The following is a 23,915-nucleotide window of genomic DNA, read 5'->3' as shown; positions in this document are numbered from 1 at the left end:
CTCAGATATTGCAAATAATGGTTTTGCTCTATGCAGCCCATTCAAGTTTAAGCAGCACATGCACAAACAGAGATATGGGCAAATACCCGATTGCTGTCAGTGTATTCTACATGATAACTAGACTACAGCTAATTCTATAGTACTGGCAGTGAATCTGGTAGCTAGAGATGAAACTGTACAGAATGTGCGTGAATGAGATACATCTCAAAACCATGCTATTTTCCTCTGTCTCCTCTGAGTATAATTTATTTTATCAAATACTGAAATGTGTTTTTCCCTAATCCCATTATATTTGTAGCGCATTCTGAGCATATGTATATATTATACCAACTAAAGTATAAATTCTTGCTGATTTTTCCTACACAAAGAAAACATGTGAAATAAGAGACTGTGGTTTGTATTTATCTTTATTTCCAACAGCATTATGCAGTTTCTGAGTGCCATACCAGCTTCCTGAGAGAGAGAAATAACACACTGCCTACCCCTCCACTGAACGCATGCAGTTTAGTTGGACTTTAACAACAGAAACAATGGTAATGTCATGGGAATGGAAATGCCATCGTCTGCATTGTCCTCTTTAATATTTCAAAATACACTGAGTGAATGGGATATGATTTCATCATAATCATCAAATTGCCTCTTTTAAACTATTTGGAAATGGTTCAGTTGAATTAGAAATAGCCAGATCATAACTTTATTCTTGTCTTATTTTACAAAGACACCCAAACACTGTGCAGAGAGGAGATACAGAGGAGGCATTGATAGAGGATACAATACACTAATATACTACTTTTTGGGTCATGTTTTGCACACACGTTAAAAATGTCTTATGAATACCTTTGCAGCTCTGATTAAATATTGAAGAATTGTTTTAGGCAGTTTAATGACAGACTTTGGCAAGGCTATAATGGCTGATGCAAACTTTCCAATAGCTCTCTAAAAGAAGGACAAAGCATTAGCAATTAGAAGACATTGAAAAACTGAATTAATACCGAGTAAAGGTTAGTGTTATGGAACAGAAAGCTACAGGAATACACAACATATTGTCATTTAAATGCACTTGTAACACTGAAAAAGATATCCACTATCCAATGAGGGCAGTTAGTTTTATTAATTACTATTCTACACACTCTATGGCCTAAGCTCAACTTTAGTTACTGGTGATTAGACCATTTTGCATCTTCATGCATGGTAACAGTTGCTCAATTTAGTATTAGTACAACAATTAGTGACGTTCAATTACAAGCTTAATACAAATTACTTTTCCTATAACAAAGCTTTTGCTTTACAAGAGGACAAATGACATTTATCTATATTAATAGACATGATTTACCTTTGGAACCCAGGCATTGCAATTCAAGACCTGTATCCTCTATGGATTGCATTGTGTTTTCAAAAAGTAAAACTAACTGAAAACTGTTTAAATTGCATTTCTGCAACCTGCACCATTAGTGTGCTAGCACTTATTTTCTCATCTGTTTAATGTTTTCATATAAAAATAAAGTTAATGAAAAACTTTATTTTTTATGTACCTTTTGCAAAATAAAAAAATAAAACCAAAAATATTTCTAACATAAGAAAAGCTTAGTCAATGCTTTGTGCAAGCCGCATTGAAACTGAATGAATCCAATTATTCATGTCAGTATTAAATACAACTAATAGAGAATAGAAAACGGTAAACGCAAGGTGCTTAACAGTTGTCCATATATGTTGACAAGCTTCTCTTTCTAGCAAAGATCTGCCCATCGTGCATTTAACAGTATTTGCATCTACCCAAGCATACCTGGAAGGCAGATTTTCTTCTAGGCTCTTCTTCTTTTTTGTCATCCTCATCTTCTTCTTCACTGTCCGTCTCAAACAAATAATAATCACCGCTTTTCACCACTAAGTGAAATAAAATAGTTACTTGTATCTAACAACATTTTGCACAGGTGCTTTTTATGCTACAACATGGTGCAAACTATCAGTAACACATATTGGTGCATAAATATTTTTTTTTTAATAAGCAAAACTTCATATATTTTAGATAACATAAGAAACTTTCTGTAATTATCTGCAAAAAGGAAAACTGTAGTCTCTGCCTAGTGTGAAGCACAGATGGGTATTACCATGTGAAATCAGTTACATGTGCACTTATGGTAGAACTCTACTATCCTTCTTAATATAAAGTATTATTTGAAAAATACTCTACTATTCTGCACAAATAAACAAATCAGTGTCAGACTGGGCCGGTGGGACCCTGGGAAAAAAGCTGGTGGGCCCTAGCCCTTTTGGGCCCCGCTGACCCAGTCCCACTCCCAGTGCTGCCTTTGGGGGCTTGGTGGTTTTTTGGGTGTTAGGTGGGCCCGACTTTGTTGCACTTACTTGATTAGCTGGGCCCCCTTGCTGTCATTGAGCTGCAGACTTCAGAAGTGAGGGTGGGAGCTTGGGTGTTGGCAAGTTCATTCCTCTAACAGGAGGAAAAGTTAAGTCCTGGTCAAAATGCATTGGGATTGAATGGAAAGTTCAAACTTCACCCATCCAGCTCTCTGGGACTGAGACTTTAGAGATAAAAGGAGCAGTATGGAAAGATGTGTAGGGAAAAGAACTTGCAAACACAGGAGCTCCTGCCCTCTCTTCCCAAGACAGGGGCCCAGCTAAACAAGGGCAGCACTACAGGGCCCTTCTTGGTTGGAAGGTTCGAGATTGGAGCGGGGGGCCCCTGAGGTGACAGCTTGGTGGGCCCCAGACACCCCAGTGCAACACTGAAAGCATAGGTTAACTGTAGTATTGTGTAAATCAAGGCCCTTAGATCAAAAAATCTTTAAACAACTGGACTTTACCCAGACTGGTATCTAATCTTGTAACTTGTATTAATTCTGCAAATAATGGAGATTACTGAAATAATTATAGCATGCTGACTGGGCCAAAGAAATATGATAAAAAATGATAATTGCAACCATAAAACTTCACATATTTATGTGAAAAAACCCAATTTAAATTTGACTTCTAAAAATATAGCACACTATTTCATGTGAAGATAATGATCCATGTTCATAAATATGTGGCTTTTGCCCATAAACTAAAATATGGTCCCCAGTAAGCAAACAGTATCAGTGCAATTCCGGGACTGTAACAATAAACCCTAACAACCTGTGCAATCATATTGTTCAGAACATTGCCATCTTTCGTTTGCTAAAACTAGCAGTATATAGAGATACACATTACACTTTCCATATGTTTTCCAAAAAGGAAAAAAGCAGATGGCAGATGCTGTTTCTCGCACTTTCTATTGCATTCACAAGTGTCATGTCATTCATATTTAGCAGTACTAAGATATTTTGTTTTCTTTAGTTTGCCTAAAAATTCAGAAAGACCTTTTGCCTCCGGGTTAGTTGTTAAGAAAAGACCTGTGCCTTGTATCCTTGAACAGAAATGATTTATTTTATGTTTTGTGTTACAACCAAGGTTTTAAAAAGACAAAAAACAACCAAAAAAAATAAAACAAACTAAAAAATATTCAGTCAGCAAGTATACAATGGATGCCACTCCGCTGCCATTTTTACCGGACACTACCAAATTAATGGTTGGATATCAGTGGTTATATTCGGATTCCATATGACAAGTGAACCTTTTGCCCCCATCATTATAAACGCCTGACATGAATAGTCAACAAAAATATCTGTACACATTGAGTTTGCAAATAATTTTGGTTAAACAAATTAATATGAATGAATATGTTGCCAAATCAAATATAGCGCCTGACAAATAGGTGTAGCTTATGATGTGAATGCATCCTCAATAGTGAACAAAATAGGGAAAGAATACATCTATAGCATGTATAGCATGTCTAGTTTACTATATAGGGTCTGATTGAACATATTACATTTGTCTAAATTTGCATCTATTAAAAATTGTACTTTCTTTTGATATTTATGTGATAAATTGTAAAATGTTTACCATTCAATCAAATTTCTAAAATGTTCACCATTCAAAAATTGTAATTTTTAGCTACATCATAATAATGAGGGCAAAATGACATAGAACAACTTGGCAGTGGAACAGAATATTATCTACCAGTAAATACTAATTATATATGGGGATCTAAAGCAAAAAATAAACTTTAATTTTCTAGGTTATGTTTATTAAGGAGATTAGCAGCAACACAGGGCTATTGGTTAAGCATCTGTTGGACAGCCATCCAAGGATGAATTTAATATGCAAGGGGCTTCTTAAATGAGAAACCTCTGTATTGTGTATTTTGCTGCCCTCTCTGGCCGATATAAAACTGTGCTAACAGGTGAGGGAAGGAGCTACTTCTCTCTACCCCAACACAGCTCACTTTTCATTTATTAGTTCCTATCAGCAATCTCATACTGACCTAGTGCTTTCATTGACTTATGTCTGGAAAAAGCACTTTTTTATTTTTGACTTTAGATCCCTTTTAACTTACTTGAGGTGAAACCTTACTTAATTGTAGAAAATAACAAACAATGTTTCTAAAATACAAATGTGACCTATATTAAATTTTTGAAAAAAATAATTCATATATTGCTCCCAAGACCAAACTTTAATTTACTGTACTAGAACGTTCCAGTTATACAATTGTCATACACATTCAATCTCAGTAACATAAGTCACATTTGTATTTACACAAATATCAGACCTTTAAATGCTAGGTTTTCTATTATTTTATAAAATTTTGAGGACACTAGCAATTAAAGGGTTCGATAATGTAATCCCATTGGCCTATATTTACTGACCAGGGGTATGCCAGAATGCCTTCCAGTGCTAAAAGAGATGTTTACAGATTTAAGTGTACTCAGGGTAGTCTTAAATTCAAATAAAATGTTCAGGGTAAAAATAATAAATGGCTTCTTAAAGCCCTGGAAGGCTGACAAATATGGGCCAATGTCAATCTGTATGATCTCATGAGAAGTCAGGTCTGTTAATGACGTGGCAGTAGAGAAATGAAATACTGGCACAGTTTCTTTGTGACTTCACAGAAATGTTTTAGTGGTCCAAATCTATCACACAATTCAGTGATGTAATAATTTCAGTTAAAAATGTATGTTGCCCATACAAATAAAAACTCTATAAATTGCATTGATTTCAAAGGCCTTTACTTTATTTGCTAGCAGACTTTCCAGAGGACATCCCTTAACACTAGAAAAGTGAGGTTTCATGTTAAGGTGTGATAATGGTTTTTAACTGTAGAATTCTCTCTATAAAGCGGTTAGACTGGCAGATACTATGAATAAAGTCTCAAGAAAGGTTTGGATGCTTGTTTAGCAAGTGAGACAAAACAAGGCTATATAAAACTTACTACAATGTTGATCCAGGGACTAGTCTGACTGCCATTTTGAAATCAGAAATAAATCCTTTTACATTTCTGAATAAAATGAATATAACTTTAGATCACATTTCTCTGCACCTTCTTTGGTACAAGGCTGAAATTGATGGGTGTCTTTTTAACTTCAGATACTACTTTACTAGGATTTACAAGACCACAATGTGAATAAATGTCATACTGCATAAATCATGTCATGCTAATACATATGTAATTAAGTGTCAATGAAACACATTGTGGTGGTTGGACATGGGAGTTAAGTAAGAAAGACCCTTGTAAAATGATAAGTGTAATCCAAGCAAGCATAAATGATGAACTGCACTATTCTCAAACAAATAAGAACAGATCCACTAAATGTATCGTGTCAGCAAGCATGTTTCTAAATAGATTGCTTACTGATGACCTAGTTCACTGCACCTCAACCCTCTGAGAAGTCACAAAGTTGTCACCATGCAGAAAAAACAAACAGATTATTCTGGTCAAGGATATAAGGGCTAAATCCGTGTATCTGACAGATGATTGAAAAAACCTACTGGAAGCATGATCAACCCAAGGTCGCCACCACTGCTTTTTTTTGCCCTTGGCTTTCTCTTTGTCTGCTTTGTCTCCTAAAATGAAATATGTTCATACATTAATTTAGCACAGTGAAAAAAAGACAAATTCACTTTATTCAATCATATAATAAGCATGGGGAAACAACTCACATACTAAAGACAAATACCAAACATTTTTTTTATTATTTCAAAGAATCATGGCATCTGTTTACTAAAGTGCAAAGACTATATAGTAACATGGCAACATTTTTAGCACCAAAATTATACCCACACATTAACTTAAGTGCTAAATTATTCTTTTGTCTTGTTATAAGCATTTAGAATATGCATACGCATAGGAATTGTCATCACCGAGAATTGTTTTGTGATGAGTTAGTTCAATGTTATTTTTGCTACACATTTGTACTACTGCCACTGCAATAACTGGTGATACATCACTCAAATTATGGCATGATAAACTGAACACCCAATATATAACTTGTATTACAGGAAAATACTCTACTAAAACAAGCATACTAAGGGACATAAAAAATAAGTGTATTTATTGAAATCTATAAACAATTCCAAAATGTATATATCGACATATATATCATGAATATGAACTAAACACATCACATTACCACTGTGTGGCTATAATTTTAGCAGTAGGTGGTATTGTGCTTTAGTAAACAAGATGATACAAATTATGAATTATTTTGTAGATACAATGACAGGCAAAAGCATTTTAGGTCACAAACAGAATAGAAGTGATAGAAGTGATTTCCGTTTAGCAAACCTGCAATAACATATTAGATTATTTTTTGGTGAAAATGATTGCACAGAGTTTTATTGTAGCAAACAGACCACATTGTGTCTTTTGTACATTTAAAATTAGTAATAATTTTCTTATATTAGTTAGTTTATTTCCATTTGAATTTATAAAAGCACTTTGACTTACAAATTAGCAAAACTGCCCACAGAAATACCTGCCATGAGAAACTATGTTTACCTATAGTATTTAAGAGCTTTTTGTAAAATTAAGAGCAACACATATTCAACCAAGACTTCCATTTAGGTTAAATTCACAGCGCCCATGTAACAATACTGCATCGCTGGTGCTGTATATAATGACTGTTGGCTCTTTCAACAATGTCACACATTTGCTTCATTTTTGTAGGACAACATGGCTTAGGTCAAAGAAGCAGACCACCACCTTGCTACTTTGGTACAAAGGAGGAGGAATATGAAGTCACCAAGAGTCTGGCAAAAACTACTACTTAACATCATTTATCAAGTTGACACTTATTGGTATTCAACTAGAAGATCTGACCAAGCCTTCTTAGCTTTGGATCCCTTTTTTGAAATATTCCAAAATATTGAATAGTTTGGTTAATAGTAGTCTATAAATACTTATATTAATGACAAAAGGGAACTTTGTCCTGTGCCCTACAAGCCTAAAAACAGGACAAAGTCATACCAACTCACTGCTGTCTGCTACCTATATAGGATCTATTATCTATGTTTGTGACATGTCATATTCCATTTAGAAAATCTTTTCATTCACTTGGATCACCATGCATTAAGTCTGCTAAAAAGATTTAAGCAATAAATAAACCCAATCAGAGATTACAGAGAAAAAGGAAATTATTTTTTAAACTTTAGAATTATTTACTTAAAATGTAATTTGGAGCTTTTTGGATAATGGATTTCTGAATATGGGGTCCTATACTTGTACTGGTAAATTATAACTATTTACATTTTGACTATGCATTTCCCTAACAATGCTGTGGAGAGCAGTCAAATTAATGGAGCATTCATAATGCTTATACGCAAGTTTAAGTTTATCATGGCAGGTCTCTTGGGTCAACAGACTGTTCCAGTTAGGTTTTTTTCTATTTTTAATTAGCTCTCTGCTTAATCTGTATCTATTTGTATTCAATGTGATGGAAATATTAGATCTTTCTTATAAGAGAGGTAGTACAAATTATGCCAAAATGCATTTTATAGAGGAAAGAATAATTTGGTATACACAAGGAAAGTTTAATTGTATTTGTTTGTGTACTATAATTTAAGAAGTACATAAAAATGGGATTAAATTATCTTTTATAAGTCACTATTTTTTCTAATGTTACTCCTACTGTGCCCACTCTATTGTAGGATATATCAGTATATTGTTAACATAATCTGCATTTCTCCTATGGCATCATAATTAAAAGGCAGGTGCTCCCCCTTCTTAACCAAACATTGAACTAGCTACATTTTATCATTCTTTAAACATTACTCAAATTACAAATTCAAAATATTTTGAGCAGAATTTATTTCTAATACTGCAGAAGCCTATAAGAGTACAGATTTCAAAACAGTTATAGTATAGTTTCCTGCAAAGTTATAACATATGTAAAAAATAATATTTATATGAACTTAACAGTTTGCTGGAATTAGAAATGCATTTACCTTCTTCATCGTCATCATCTAGTTTTTGAACTTCTTGTCCTTCTCCATCCTGTGTAAGACTCAGCATTTTTTCTTTACCTTTTTTATATTTTTCTTGCCTGGCTTTAATGTGGTCCATCCTGGTGAAATTGACAATTGTTTTAGTTGTAATAAAAAACAAATTAATTTAGCATCAAAAATTAACAGAAACTATAAGACAGCATGTATCATCATCAGCAATTACTGTATATACTCGAGTATAAGCCTAGTTTTTCAGCACCCAAAATGTGCTCAAAAAGTCACCATGGCTTATACTCGAGTCGGGTCCCTCCAGACTAGCACCCTCTGTCCTTTGTGTGCAAATTAGGCCACTCGCAACCAGACCCTCCTGTGCCCTGGCCCGCTCCCAAATTCATCTTCATCTACCATCCTCACCTGTCCCATTCTGCACTAGACATTTCACTTTATATTCTATATAAACTATATATAGTTTTGAAGGATTTTAACTCTTTGTGTTTTAGCTTGGTTGCTGATTAAGTACTCTTAAGGTATCATTGTTGATAAAACAATTGTTTTTGTCGACCCTCCACTTACAGAGCTAGTTTACAGTTTTTATTTGAAATAAATATTTAAAAACATATACCCCACTGTTGCCTCATTTAATGTAATTTTATTGGTATTTATTTTGATGAAACTTAAGTCAATAAGTTTTTCCAGTTTTCTTAGGTAAAATTAGGTACCTTCGGCTTATATTCGGATCGGCTTATACTCGAGTATATACGGTAAGTAAATTTTACAAAAAAGAAACATATAAACTTAATACAGAATAAGTGTGAGGACAGATGGATAGATAAATAGATGATAGATAGATGTAAAGTACGTGTATATGTTAAAAAGAAAATCTCCCATACTGTCTCTTGAGCTGGTCCATAGATTTTTTTTCTTCTTCAATTCTTGCTTTTACAGCTTTTACAATTGTAGCTTGGAACAGTTCAGCACCTCTGTAAAAATGTACAAAATCAATGAAAACAGTTATAAAATGTTCATACAGATAGTTACAAATGATTGCATCGACAGTAATGGTTGCACAATCAAAGAAATAATTGCTGGTGTGCTGCCATGCATGGCCACATCAGAATAACACTTATACACATACTTTGTATTGGATCAATAACACTGTTAAGATTACTTCTCTAATATAGCAGGAAAGCTAATAGTGTTTAAATAATCAATAAAGAATAATAATAATGTACTAATTTAAAAAACAGATGTTGGGGCTTTGTTACATTTTCAATATGCATCTCAGAAGTTCATGTGCATATTTCATAAGATGAAAGAATACATATTCTGCACAACACATTGCATAGGGTTCATATAATGTGTCATTTTACATAATATAACACTGCCATCAAATGGCTTGTATCTTTATTTACATTTCTCCTGAATAAATAGAAAGGAGCTTTATTTTAGTACTACATACCTTGATGCTAGAATCTGAGATGATTTGATGTCTGCAACCACATGTAAGAAGTAATAGCTCATAAACACTCTTCTTTGCAATAAAAGGAAAGCAAAACATATACTGTCCCAAATGATTCCAGCCTCTCCGCTTGGCAACTGACAGTCAGGTGTGTTTTGGGCTAAATAAAGTAGGCAAAATATATAAATAGCATCAGAAACATATTTAACAGCAACAGGATTGTCCTGGCAATGATATAATATCACTTATGTCCTGAACTAATAACACAAAAAGCAGACTTGCTACCTGCAGAAGCAGCAAAGTGCAAGTCATTTTTTACATACATACTCATATACACACACAGGAAAATAAAAGACTATGCTATCGTAGACTAGGAAAACTATAGGCAAAACTTCCCTGTGATTAGAGATCTGGATTAAGACCAAATTGGGCCATAAAATTGGTAGTGATGCGGGCCCTATTTGTCAGATTTGCAAGTATAGTTAATAAACAGATATATCAACCAAAAGCCACCAATGGCTGTAATCCAAATTGCAGACAGCTACTAACTCTAGTTCTAGCAGGACCCTAGAGGCTCTGCCTGTACAAACAAACAAAGGTACCAAACATGCCTCAACTCTGTTTTTTTTATTTTCGAACAGATTATAAAGTCTATTTCAGTGAACACAAAACAAAAACTAAAAATTGCACCAGTAAACCTGCAGCTTTACTGCCTTTCTATTTTGTTGTGAATTGCTAAATACACTTCTAAAAATCCCACAGGAATTAATCGAAGGTGAGTTTTTGTGTGGCGAGCGCTAATCTGACATTTTGATTAATCTGCCGCTAAAGGTTAGTGTCCCACAGAGAGATTAGTCGCCCGCAATAGATACTCAATAGATATTAATCTCTCCGAAATGCCTTTTCACCAGCCACAAAGGACGACTAATCTCTCTGTGGGACATTAGCCTTAGAGTTGGACTTGCGGTGGTTTATACTTTTTTTTTTTTTGCCCAGCATATTGCTGAAATTGCAGCTAGTATAGCAATGTTTTCTATCTATAACTTTGTTTAATTTTATGGGTGATAAATCAAACTCTATCTTTTGTTTTCCCTGAGAAATGGCTACAAATGTACAAGGTTGCAGAAATGACTTTTGCGCAGACACATATCACATATCTCCTAGACCATCAAGAACAAATTCAAGTGCCCACCATTAGAACATTAGGAGGGACATTTACTAATGCTAGAATTTTTTTTTTTACAATAGTTTTTTTTTGCGCTAAAACTCTAATTTTTCATTTAAGAAAAAAACAGGAATTTTTTTGTGATTAAGTAAATGTCAAAAACACTAAAACCACTATTACAAAACTTCACCATCAAAAAACTGTTGAGATCTTCTAGAAGTCAATGGGAATTGTCCTTGGCAAATTGTAACAATCTTTTTTAAAGGACAAGGAAAGGCAAAGTCACTTGTGGGTGCCAAAATGTTAGGCACCCCAAAGTGACTTTAATCACCTACCTTGTACCCCGGGCTGGTGCCCCTGTTAGGTGAAAAGCCGACTTCTCTGTTAAAGTTCGGCTTTTTCACTCTGCTGAGCATGCGCACGCGAGCGATACAGGAAGGAGGAAACGATCGCAGCTACCCCGGGCTGTTGCTGTTCTCTCCAAACAGGGGCACCAGCCCGGGGTAAAAGGTAGGTGATTTAAGTCACTTGGGGGTGCCTAACATTTTGGCACCCCCAAGTGACTTTGCCTTTCCTTCTGCTTTAAATTCATGGTTGAAGAGGTTTTCAGGGTTTTTTACTTATAAGTCCACGAAGATTCATGGAAAACAGTAAAAAACACAAAAAATTTGTTCTGCATTTTAATTTGTTCCTGGTTTTTTCAATTCAGATCTTTAAATAAATGACTAGACATTTGTAGTTTTCGTGGAAATGAGTTTATTTATGGTTTCAAAAAACTCTAAAACCACCAAAATAACAATGCTGATAAATGGGCCCCTTCCCATGCCTATATACTGTTCTACGGTGGCCAGTTGATTTGGATTTTAAACAATTCATTGTATCATGTACAGTAGAAGACCTAAGAAAAAAATTCAGGATTTTTATATTTTATTTAGTTAAATGGTTTACTTACGGATAAAATAACCTTTCACTGTACAAGAAAGACTGAATGCCTGAATTAACCAACAACTGTCTTTGATTAAATATTCAATGTAGCCACATGCTCCTATCTGCAATCAAAAAGAAGAAAACATGTAAAGTTAAAAAAGAAACATGTAAAGTTAAAATCAAGATCAAGTGAGCCTAATATATAAAGCACAAAGGATAAATGTATATATAGTCAAATACAAGGATTATATATATATATATATATATATATATATATATATATCATTAATATAACTGTAAGAAAGGAATTTAATTGCAAGATCATTGCTATTATATAATGCATTGTGCTATCTATACCTGCTGAGCTAACAAGTACATTTTAATCATCATTATATATTAAAGTCTTCATTATACAGTTGCATTTTGACTGTACAGCAGAAAGTCCATGTAGTGTGAAAAAGTAAAAGAAAATTTTGCCTCTGAAACAATTCCAACAAAACTGGACTAATGATGCATTTTATGATTCTCAGGCTTGTGTCACACAGGGCATGCTGACTGCCAAAAAGCTGCATGTCACAATTTGCTTCAATGGAAAGTGCCATGCATCACTCTTGATAACTGATTATCTCATAAATACATACTGCTGGCATTTCAGCCAATAATTATGTTGTCAGTGGGGAGTGACTGCAAGTCGAGGTCATCAAAATCCCTTATGTGGCATAAGCCTATAGTGTTGATTGCCCTCTATTTCCAACTTACAAAATCTCATGCAAATTAATTTTCTTCTTTTGCAGTTTCACATCAGGGTAAAATTTAATAGAATAAACTGGAAGCTCTAAATATAGGTGAACTGAAACAGAACACTTACTGATAATACATTTTTCATTGTAATGACAAAAACATTGTAAGCAATCAGCCAATCCCAATAGCGTAGGATGATTCTTATAGGTTTTAACAGCAAATCTCCACCAAATAATAGAAAATAGAAGCAAGCTACCAAGTAGCCCATGCAGAATATGCTGATCCGTGTAGTTCCCGTGATGAAGATGATGGTGAGCACAAACCAGAAAAGGTAACTAAACATTATAACTTTACCCATGTCCAAATAAGATCTGTAAAGCAAACAAAATGTTCAATTATTTGAAGATCTCTCCCTAGTATTTCTAAGATAACAGCATAGAAGTATTTTACAGATTCCATTTATTAAAATAGCTGAGTTATGTGTTATGGATAGGAAAGCTTTAGAGAATACTATAGATGCAAACATTATACTACAGGTTTTAAATAAAGGCAGATGCCTTAAAACAGATTTTAAAAGAGTCTGATGTCTTTATAGCAAGTTATCATATAGAAAATTATATGAGAAAAGCAGCAGGAGCTTTAATCAGAGCACCCAGTATGACACTGCCCTAACTGTGACCCATGATAAAAGAAAATACTTTTTGCAAGTAGCTTTTGTGGACAAGAGCCACAATTTGGCAAACTGCTCGTTATATAATTAATTAAAAACTGCTAAGGTTTCCAATGCAAAGCAAGGATGATTACAAATTACCAAGAGTCAGTTTATGGAACATGAAATTCCAGAAAATTTACAAAGTTAAAAAACTAGTTGTACCCCAACAAGAATCTACCAAATGCCATTAGAATTTTTGTTCAGCGCACATAGATTTAAATGCACAATTATATAAAGATTTCACAGCTTTATTGGAATTAGTTATAAAAGTGTACAACCCAATCAGTGAGGGAGGAATATTGTGGTATGGAGTACTGTGGTTGGTCTGGGTCTGCGTGAATGGCAGAAGTGCTTATAAGGTCATTTTTCTATCATATTGTATAATTTATCCTACTTTTTTAAATCAGTATAACCTCTGAATATCGCATGCTTCTAGAAGTGATTTTGTTTAGCTTTGTAACACAAAAATTAAAAAAAAAATGAAAAATGGATGTATCTTATTTAAATGATATATTTTCCATTGTAGGAGGCAATTTCAATACATTCATTTGGATTATGGCTAGCCACCCTAAACAAAATAGGGACCTGTTTATGGATCCCAATTGGCAGGTAAAGAATCCCGGCACCAGAAGAATGCCCTTTCATCTTACCTGCAGTATATGAAATCAGGTACAGGATTATGTTGGCTAAAAGATGCAGCATCAAGGTTCATGCAAATTTCTACATTGTCACCAGCCATGATTCGAACTGCTGCCTTATTTTCTTCCTCAAACACTTCTCTTTGAAGGGACGCACAAAGCAAAAGCAAAAAATCATCTGTCAAAACAAGGAAAAATATTACTGTAAATGAAATAATTAACTTAACATGGATGCATGTTTAAAAATGAGCTGTATATTTGTTAACTAGAAAAAACACATGTAGTAATGAATTTCAACCAATACTAATAAAACAGGCACCCATGGGGCCCCCCTATGCTAGAACCAACTGGCCATAATTGTGTTCATTGAGGTAAGGCAGGGCGTGTTAGGGGGAAAATCTAGCATGACAGTGGCCAGATACCATTCTTGTTGGAAGTTGATATGGGTAGATGGACCACAAACTGCAGTGCGCTGTAACTTTTCAACACTTAATCTGCAGTGTGAATAGATCTTTCAGATGTTTACAGGTATTAATAAATGCAATTAGAACAAGCCTTTGTCTTTTTCTCCAACTGCCCCATACTTCTGAAATTCTATTGCCTCAATATCTTCCCAACAAAGTCTAGCTTCTTGAAGAGCTACATTTATAAAGACATGCCAGTACTACTACTAATTAATTATTCTCCTGCTTCCTGCTAACTGTCAACCATAACCTATGCCATTCCAGAGACTGCTGGCAAGATTGAAGGACATAGAGCATTTAATGTTTTAATTTAGTTATGCATGTATACTTTTAGCAAAAGTAAGCAGTGCTTTGACCAGACATTTCTGTCAATGTTTTAAATTAGAGAGCTGCTCACTCCAACTGAAATGGAACTGCTTCCAACACTCACTGATGAGAGGATCAATCTGCCAATAAAATAAATATAGAAGTCTGTGCAATAAGTAGGGGAGTGCATAAGAGAAAGGGTGGGGGTGGAAGAAAGGGAAACCATAAGATAGCATATGAAAACTCTATTTTAGAGAGGTATAGTAGAAGAAAAGAAAACACTGGGAGAATATAGAAGAGAAAGGGTATAGAAAAGAGGTGATCACTAAAGAAAAAGGGAAACGTGGAAAGAAGAGACCAAAGGATAAAGGGAGTGAGAGAGAGAGCATCCCAGAGAAAGGAGAGAGGCAAATAAATTATGGAAAAAGGGTGGCAGAAGGGGAAAAGAAAAAGAAAAATAAGTGGAGACAAGAAAAGAAATTTGATAGTAGAAACCAGAAAAAAAATAGCATGAAGAGGATAACAATATTTGGTATAGAAGCAACAATCGTTGGCACAGAGCAAAACACAGCAAAAGGAGAATACTATATTACTGTAGCATTTCATTATAACATGCAAGTTTGATACAAGTTCCTAATAGTTAACTCCATCTGCATCTGCTTGGTTGTACCCATTACTCTAAACAGGGGTGTGCCATCTCCATTAGTGTTTATTAAAGCTTAATACCTACTTATAAGGTATGTATGTATGGACAGCAATTATTTGCACTGTGTGTCCATCGTACACATTGTTTTTACTTCAACAGAATTTACTCCCTTATTATTATAACATAGAAATGATATTAAATACATTAAAGTATTAAAGTCTACAGAAGAGTAATAATGGCTGCCCTTATAACGAATAATATGATGCCTTTAATTGACATGCCAATATGTTTTACTGCAAGAGTTTCCATCTATGAAGGTTGGCAATAGCATGTTAGGAAATGATTCTAGGATATATCTAGCATTTATCCAAACGTAACAGTTATTAAGAACTGCAAATAAAAATTAGCAGTGATGAATTTTTCTGCATTCTAGACCAAAGTTAACCAAATGTGCTACTCATACTTACAGACAAGAAACAGAGGACTAGGCCTCACAATAAAGTCTGGAAAGTATAACCACTTTATTATGTTAGAATTAAAATTGGCTCCAGGTTGTCTCCAAGGATAGTCTGCAAGGATAAAAGGATGCAACAATTCAATATTATCATTTTCTAAGTAACAAAAATGATCATGAAAAAATGTATAGGCATAAAAAAAAACCAGATACTGAAAATTGTAGTCTGACAATGTCTGAAGGGCTGCAGGTTGATATATAGGATGTGAAATAATCTATTACCTTTACATGCAGCAGGGGGGATGCCAATACATATAAAATACTGGAATGCCATAATGCAAGCAAGAAAACAGCAATATCTGTGCCAGGTTTCTGCAATCGCTTTCCTTCTGCGTCGGTATAATACGCCAAAAAGCCAAAGTGCATGAACCATGGCAAAAAAGTCCATCCTCTGACCGATTACATTTACCGACAGTAAGAAACATGTCTGCAAAAGAAAAAACAAAAGCATCAGCTGAAAAGAGTCTGTGCTTTGAAATCTTTAACTTTTTTTGGCATTCATTGCGGAATCATAATATTTTGAATTTTACATTTTTAGCATTGTTTTCCCATGATTTGGGTGTCAGAGACATATAGTTTTAACAATATATCAGATTTGTGACAAATCCTTTTAATTAAAAGCAGTGACTAATCGCTAACTAATGTGTAATAGAAAAACATCTAACCTGTAGTTCTTGACCTGTTCCTTAACTACGATTCCCATCATCTGTTCACAACCTACTATGGGTAGTTTTAGACATCCCTAATAGAGGTCACTTTGGCTTTTCTAAGCTTAATGAAAATCAGAGCTTACTGACAAATGCTATTTCATTTTAACATTGTCTCAGATCACTAATTCTGGTTGTTTTGTCCAAAACTATCTCTCAAAAGATAATGTTACAAATTTTAGAAGGGCACATTGGAATTCTATAACATCAGGGCTTGGGCCTTTAAATGGTCATAGAATATCTTGGGGCCTTCCGAAACCCGAAGTTATTTACCAATGCGATGATTCTGACTTTTGTCATGTGGAGGTGCTACACCCATATGTTTCCCCTTATGGCATGCCTCATAACCTTTTAATTGGACATGTACAGTGGTCACACATACTACCATTTCTGACATCTTTATTTGTGCTCATGTGGACAACCCATGAACATCTGGTTCATTTATAAAAACTGGGCAAATTTGCATATGAGTTATAACTTATAGCAAACAACAATGACCAATTATTTTTTTCAGCCAGCTGCATTTAGAGTAATGAAACAAAACACCTGATTGCCATGGTTTAGCACCCAGTGTTAATAAATGACCATGCACAGTCAGCAGAATGCCTCATAAGATTCTGATTCACCTGAATAGTTGGATTTAATTCTTACCAATGTTCTAACCAGGGCCGGATTTAAGTTCTCGGCGCCCCGAGGCCGCCACCGCCCCCGCCCCCCCCCCGAGTGCGCCTGCGCGAAGCCCTCTCTCCCCGAGTGCGCATGCGCGATCAACGCGCATGCGCAATCGCACATTTAAACTCCCATACGGAGCAGTGGGGAGAGGTCCCGACTGCTCCGACTTGTGCCGCCCTAGGCCCGGGCCTTTGTGGCCTTTCCACAAATCCGGGCCTGGTTCTAACCTGCACCCCTTTTGTTGCTTTTACCTGTGAGAGGAATCATACTTATAGTTTAGTAAAATCTTCTTCTCGCTAAGCAATGTTATTAAAAAAAAAGACAGCGTTCCCAGTCAACAAGACCAAAATAGCCAAACTTTTCATCTTAAGAATGCTTACATCATTTTGTTGTGTTTCTATACTGTTTACTACAAAGCCTATAACGTTCTTTATTTATTTGGAATACTATTGCTATTACCAACTGACTTTTAATTAAACATGGTCACTGTATATTAAGCAGAGCTTACTTCCAATCCAAACTTGTAGAAAAAGTAGTTCACAAAATACTTGGCACTATTTATGAGTCCATCATCCAAGTGAAGTCTTGTGATGTCATGAAAGATGGTTTTTGTTGCAGGTGTGGTGAGATTGTTTCGCAACCTGTAATACTCCTGATGCCGGTAAATGGTTACTTCAAAAGCTAACATGGCCAACATCAGCAAATTGTTCTGTAAAATAAACAGCACATTTTAGGTAACGGGAAAGAGTATAAAGCAACAACATGGCATATTAGCATGGTATTTTGGCAAGTACTGATAGAGAAGTAGGAAAACCTTTGGTTAGTGGGGTTTATAATTTTGCCAGGGCACGCAGTCTGTTTGTACACTATCTTACTTTGACACTGATTACTGACCAATCCAGGCCACATAACCTTTAAAGATGAAAATGTATAACAAGAAAGTCTAAATATGCATACATATATATATATACATATATATACAGTGGAGGAAATAATTATTTGACCCCTCACATCAGTTGCTATCTTTTATTTAAAGTTATTTTTTCGATTTTCCTTTTGATGTGCTATCTGCCACTGTTAAAATAAACCTACCATTGAAATGATACTGTTCTGAGACTTTTCATTTCTTTGTCATTGGACAAACTTACAAAATCAGTGAGGGGTCAAATAATTATTTCCTCCACTGTATAAGGTATACAAGGATTAATGACAGACTGAATCAAAACAAAATCTGTCCATTTATATGGACAGATCGAATACGGGTAGACAATAGTGAGGGAAAATACTCATATGAAATTTGTGTTATATGAAATATTCAGTTAGAAGGTAACAATTACTACAGATAATTTGCACCGATTCACCAGTAGCTAAACCCAGTAGTTCACTGATTCTTTAGCTACGGTGTTTTCAAAACAATTTTATTCTGTCTGAATACAAAGGCAGATTCTTCATGATTCTACTGTGCAGCATGCTTCAAATATATCAAATACAAATCACCAGAGGTGGAACTCCCTACTAAGCTTTTGGAGGCATCCCAGGGCAGATCTGGGTCCTTACCAGAAAGGTTTTTTTAATTGTGGTCATCTTTGTTTGCCATATAGAAAACAAAAAGGGGGAAAAAAGGGAAAAGGAGAGAAAGTATGCATAAAGAGATATCATTACCCGCAAATAAGCAAGGAGTGGAGTTGACTTCTTTAGTCCAACCCAATTAGAAGGATCAACAGAGGAATTGTAAAGCACAGAAGAATTAAGCTCAGTTTGGTTACGTGCAGTTGTTTCGTTTAGCTGTGGCTAAAATGAAAGCAAAACAAACATGTTAAACTTTAATAATATTCAAATACAGGTTTATGATCATGCTATTTGTTGCTATTGCACTGGCTTTGCATTTCAATAATTCTGCAGATATCAGGGATAAATTCACTCTCAGGGGTATCAATTAATTGCATCCTCACCCATGTGTACTAGTTATTTGTAAATGTAATAGCTAGGCTGTCTGACTAAAACACTGTAACAGACCTAGAGGAGATCTGACATATGCTACAGTTGTTTAGAATTGCTTTTTCTTCTAAATTGTACATCACAAATAAGCCTTTTTATTCCCAAGAATTAGACAAAAACAGATGATAAAAACAACTTACCATTAAACAGTTGCTGGAAAAGGTTGCAGGGTCAATGGAGGCTAGCTGGTACAACATTTTACATATGATGATGACACATGTCCAGACTGTGCAAACACTTGATGCCAATGGCCGGAATTGTGAGTAGGGCAAAGCGAAGGCCCAGGCAATAAAAAATACATAATTGAGCAGTGAAACCTACATAAAACGAGATGAGATGGTTGGATACAGATAATGGGCCAGAAAAAGAACAATATGGTTTATGAATATGACATAAAAACTTAAATTTAAAGCAAGATCCACATAATTAATACATTATGGGAACTTTTTTTTTTTTGTGTTTTATAGCAAGGCTAAGTGGCAGCCACTAAAAAGGACTTTTCATCAATAGAAAGACATCAGACATATTGAAAACATCAGTATATAAGTAATATAATTGATAAAAAGGCACTTAGGCACAGAACAAATAATTATTTGGAAAAAACAGGAACATACACTGCCACCATAGCCGAACTACACTAATTCTCTTGAGGACTCCCCACTTGCATGGTGTCTAAATGGAATTAACAATATTCCACCATGATACAAGACTTTTGCCCACTGTGTAAATATAATAAAGTTCATTTTTTAGAAAATAATACAATTTTATAAGTAACTAGGAAAATTTTAAGAAATTATTAAAATAGCCCTAACCCATAAAAACACAGCGTGAAGTCATAAAGGCCCCCTCAATGTAACCAAATATGTGAGGTATATAAAGCATATTGGGAAAATTTTGTGGTGGGGAAAAGCAGATTAACTAAACTCATTTCCACAAAAATTATTTTTTTGCTAAAAAAATTGCTAACCAGTAATTAAGATAATGTGTTTAAACTGATGATGAGAGAGGAGACGAATATAGCAGCTTCATAGTAACAAAGTGGCAGGCCATCACTGAGTGGTAAAGTGGTACGTTTGGCAAATGTAAAGTTTGCCCACTTCTAGGAACCCATAGCAACCAATCCAAGGTATATTTTCAAACATCTGACCAGAAAATGCTACCTGCTGATTGGTTGCTTGGTTGTAATTTTAGACCCATACAGCTGTCCTCTGCTGTCTGCTTAAAGTGTGAAAACCAAAAAGAAACCATGTGGGTTTTTAAATGATATACATCTGTTAAAACATGCAAAACTATCTAAAACAGGTTCTAATATCCTGAAAAAATCCTTTGCATCAAGAAAAAGTTTAGAAAACATTAAAACCAATGCAACAATAAACCAATTTATTAGCCCAATGCTCCCCAACATCTGCTGACAGAAGACATGTTCGAGGGCCAAATGATATTACGGTAATGATGTAATGAAATGAAGTCTATGGAGCCCATGGGCAGACTAAGCTTAAAGATATGAGTTTGTAACAGATGTATACGAACTGCATAAGTTAACTTTGTGAGTAAAACAAATATATTTTCCATACCTCCTTTATAGTAAGCCAAATGATGTATGAAGAAACAATCTTTATCATGTGAAGCTCCAGAAGCCACCAAACAAAGACCTGAAACTTGTGAAAATATTCCAGAAACTTTAGGAAAAGAACCGTTAAGCGATCTATCACTAGATGCCACTTGTTCCTGGACTCTGCATAGGAATACAGAAAATACCATGTATTAGTATAAGGGTGACATACACAGTAGATGTATATTGTAACTAATGGATGAATATTACATAAGTCACACTTCTGAGCGCATATATCAGTCACTTTCAGAGCCTCTGAAGAAGCTGTTCCTCAGTGAAATGCTTCAGGTGTGTCTTCACTTCTGGTTTTGGCAGTAAGTGGATGCATAGGTGAAATGCATGAGAGAGGGAGACACTGGCAGAATCCATCTCTTTGTATTGCAAAGGTTCACTTCCATTATCTGCAGCACAATACTGAAAAAAGTGACTGATATGCGCTCAGAAGTGTGATCTATGTAAGTGCAATAATAAGTTAATCAGTGCAATAATACGTTTTATAATCTTTTTAAAAATAAAGGTGAATTACACTATGGGCGCTGCTCCTGCTTTTTAATGTCTTTACAGATAAAAGGAGTACCCTGAATACTGTTTTGAAATCAGGAATCTTGTAAGTTGCCCAGAGGAGAGTGGAGAAGCCGCATACTGATTTGTGTTTTTAGAAGTAAACACTATAGCACTTTGCTTTATTTCATTTCATTTCTTAAGAAAGCACTATAGCACCTTGTTTGGTATCATTTTATGCCTGGAGAAAGCTTTGCAATAATCACTACAGCACTTTAAAACACACAGAAAAATCTGTGTACAGACTTTCTATGGTTCTAGGCACACAGCGAATTGTGTTGCAACACCCTGGTGTTTGTACTGAGTGTCAACAATATTGAGCTAGGTTCTGTTTTTTTCCATAGACTGTGGTGCTGATCTGTATTTTGTCTTGAATTGGTGATCCAGTGGAGGAACTGCAAAACAGATCAGCAAAGGAAAAGATTTTTTTTTTTGCATTTTAAACATTGGTATACATCCTCCAGATCTTGCTTCGACTTCCACAGTTCCCCTTAACTGACATTTCTTGATGACATTATAGACAATGGAAACTGCAAGCTTAAAGTGTGGTGCAATCTTGTTATAGCCCCGCTTTGTAGTCATCAGGTAGCTTTATTTTCACATCCTCGTTCAGTTGCTTACAGGAGTTAATAGAGCTGGGCGGTATGAACAAAAATTTATATCACGGAATTTTTCAAAATTATATCTGTGTCACGGTATTTGACGGTATTTTTTAAGTATATTTAATGTATCATCTCACAATTACATCTATACTGGATACTGTTCCATACATGCAGAAAGCAGCCTATCCCAAGCACAGTGGGGCATTGCATGCAGCCGGGACACAGCACAGAGAGAACCAAATTACACTGCATAGCCAGTCATTAAATACATGTAGCAAGTTATGCTGGCCACAAAGACACATGAGCACACATATACACAAGTAACATCCAAAAGGCTCCCTTGTTTTCATATAAGCAGGGCGGACGCGGTATGTGCACTGTCAGTGGATATCTGTTACGCATTATGTGCAATGACATACGTGCCTAGCAAGCTCAGATGCAGAACGAACAGCATACAACTGGATAAGTAAAGTTGCAACTTGCCGCCCAGGCGAGAAACTCACCAGAGGAGAGCAACTGGGAGCAACTGGGAGCCCGTGGCCAAGCTCCTGACCAAGCACGACCTCCATACCAGGCGGCACTCCTGGGCGGGACGCCGCACAAGGGTCACTGTAATCAGGGCTCTCATCGCGCTCAGCAATCGCATCGGCATTTTGCTGAGCGCTGAGCTCCAGGTGCCGCGCCGATACAACGTTCCGGGTCGGCGTGAGATCAGGATAGGGGAGCGCACATGTCATTGCATATTACAAATTTGCATAATGCAAATTTATATTCTCATTTGTTCGCAATTTTTTCTGTTCACAAAATTTATTATATAATAACTATTTTCTGTTTTCCTATGTTTTAAAGTTGGCAAAATGTAACTGTGCATTCCAATTTGCAAATAAGTTGTATTTCACAAACTAGTTCTTGCAGTAGTTGTGCACTTTTCAATCACAAACTTAACTAAACATGCAATTTGGAAAGGGGCCGAAATAGTGGTGTAACTTTGGGGGCTTGTGCTCTCTGTGAATTTTTTTTCTGGGCCCCCATCCTGCCCCTTGGTTGCCTGTAACGTGCACAAAATCTTGGGTGCATTTAAGCCACTGGTGAGAATTTGAATTCAACTTTGCATTTTTAGTTATGTAGAAATACTTGGAAATCTCCTAATTACCTACCTGTTGTTGTTTCTTCTTCTTCTGATTCCTCATCCTCAGCTTCATCATCAGAATGACCTGGTTCTTTGCTATCCCCTTTATCCCATTCATCATCTGAGTCTTGGTCATGAGTTTTTTTTTCGTCATAAATTTCCAACCGCTTTTCCTCAAGCATTTCAGATTCTGTTGTTAAGTTCATCATCGTTATATCAGGCAAACTTCCTTCTGGATGCACCAATCTGTAGGCAGAGTTAATTTGCCAAAGCATTACTTTCTAGAGATTTTAGTACAAAACATTGTCTCTGTATAAGATGAATAAAATATAATAAATACAGTTAATAATGTATATAACAATCTCATGGCCAAGGATTTATGGTATGACGTGCATTCACTACTCTTAGTTTTGATGTCAATACTTAAACTTGACACATTTCCCAATGGTCAGAGTTTAAGAGGCAGAAGCATGAAATGATAATGTGTCCTATAAGGAACATTTCATAGCTTCATAGCACTTACTCATTTTGCTGAATTGGAATTTTTTGCTTGATGCTGCTCAAGAGCAATTGAAACAGAGAGAGAAAAGAAGTGTGAGAATAGAAGCTTAATACAGATTGTAATATATAAGGATATCATGCAACAAGCATTGCTGAAAAAAAAGCAACTATTGGTAACTCTGTGTTAATAAAATGGGTTTCCCAATGCAAGGTTTGGCATGACTTCTGTACATGTGCACACAACC

General features: G+C 35.4%; 1 protein-coding gene across 9 annotated transcripts in view; it reads right to left on the bottom strand.

Moving 5' to 3' along the window:
- The window catches only part of piezo2 (piezo-type mechanosensitive ion channel component 2), a 223,941-nt gene that overhangs the window by 38,893 nt on the left and 161,133 nt on the right, over nucleotides 1-23,915 (bottom strand). For 2 of the 9 annotated variants that reach the window (XM_012965359.3, XM_012965362.3), the window contains exons 19-35: nucleotides 23,693-23,725; nucleotides 23,198-23,415; nucleotides 20,840-21,000; nucleotides 19,406-19,582; nucleotides 18,930-19,058; nucleotides 17,776-17,976; nucleotides 16,111-16,315; nucleotides 15,842-15,943; nucleotides 13,971-14,136; nucleotides 12,736-12,979; nucleotides 11,893-11,989; nucleotides 9,776-9,935; nucleotides 9,207-9,296; nucleotides 8,317-8,435; nucleotides 5,863-5,937; nucleotides 1,784-1,884; nucleotides 838-936 (exon numbers count right to left, since the gene is read on the bottom strand). In XM_012965359.3, the coding sequence (XP_012820813.2) occupies nucleotides 838-936; nucleotides 1,784-1,884; nucleotides 5,863-5,937; nucleotides 8,317-8,435; nucleotides 9,207-9,296; nucleotides 9,776-9,935; nucleotides 11,893-11,989; nucleotides 12,736-12,979; nucleotides 13,971-14,136; nucleotides 15,842-15,943; nucleotides 16,111-16,315; nucleotides 17,776-17,976; nucleotides 18,930-19,058; nucleotides 19,406-19,582; nucleotides 20,840-21,000; nucleotides 23,198-23,415; nucleotides 23,693-23,725 (2,377 nt within the window). The remainder of the gene's footprint in view (nucleotides 1-837; nucleotides 937-1,783; nucleotides 1,885-5,862; nucleotides 5,938-8,316; nucleotides 8,436-9,206; nucleotides 9,297-9,775; nucleotides 9,936-11,892; nucleotides 11,990-12,735; nucleotides 12,980-13,970; nucleotides 14,137-15,841; nucleotides 15,944-16,110; nucleotides 16,316-17,775; nucleotides 17,977-18,929; nucleotides 19,059-19,405; nucleotides 19,583-20,839; nucleotides 21,001-23,197; nucleotides 23,416-23,692; nucleotides 23,726-23,915) is intronic. The other 7 variants (XM_012965361.3, XM_012965363.3, XM_031903661.1 and 4 more) reach the window with 4 other exon arrangements.

The sequence above is a fragment of the Xenopus tropicalis genome, chromosome 6, assembly GCF_000004195.4.
Source record: "Xenopus tropicalis strain Nigerian chromosome 6, UCB_Xtro_10.0, whole genome shotgun sequence".
NCBI classification, from domain to species: Eukaryota; Metazoa; Chordata; class Amphibia; order Anura; family Pipidae; genus Xenopus; species Xenopus tropicalis.
This window is presented reverse-complemented; position numbering and strand designations above follow the sequence as displayed.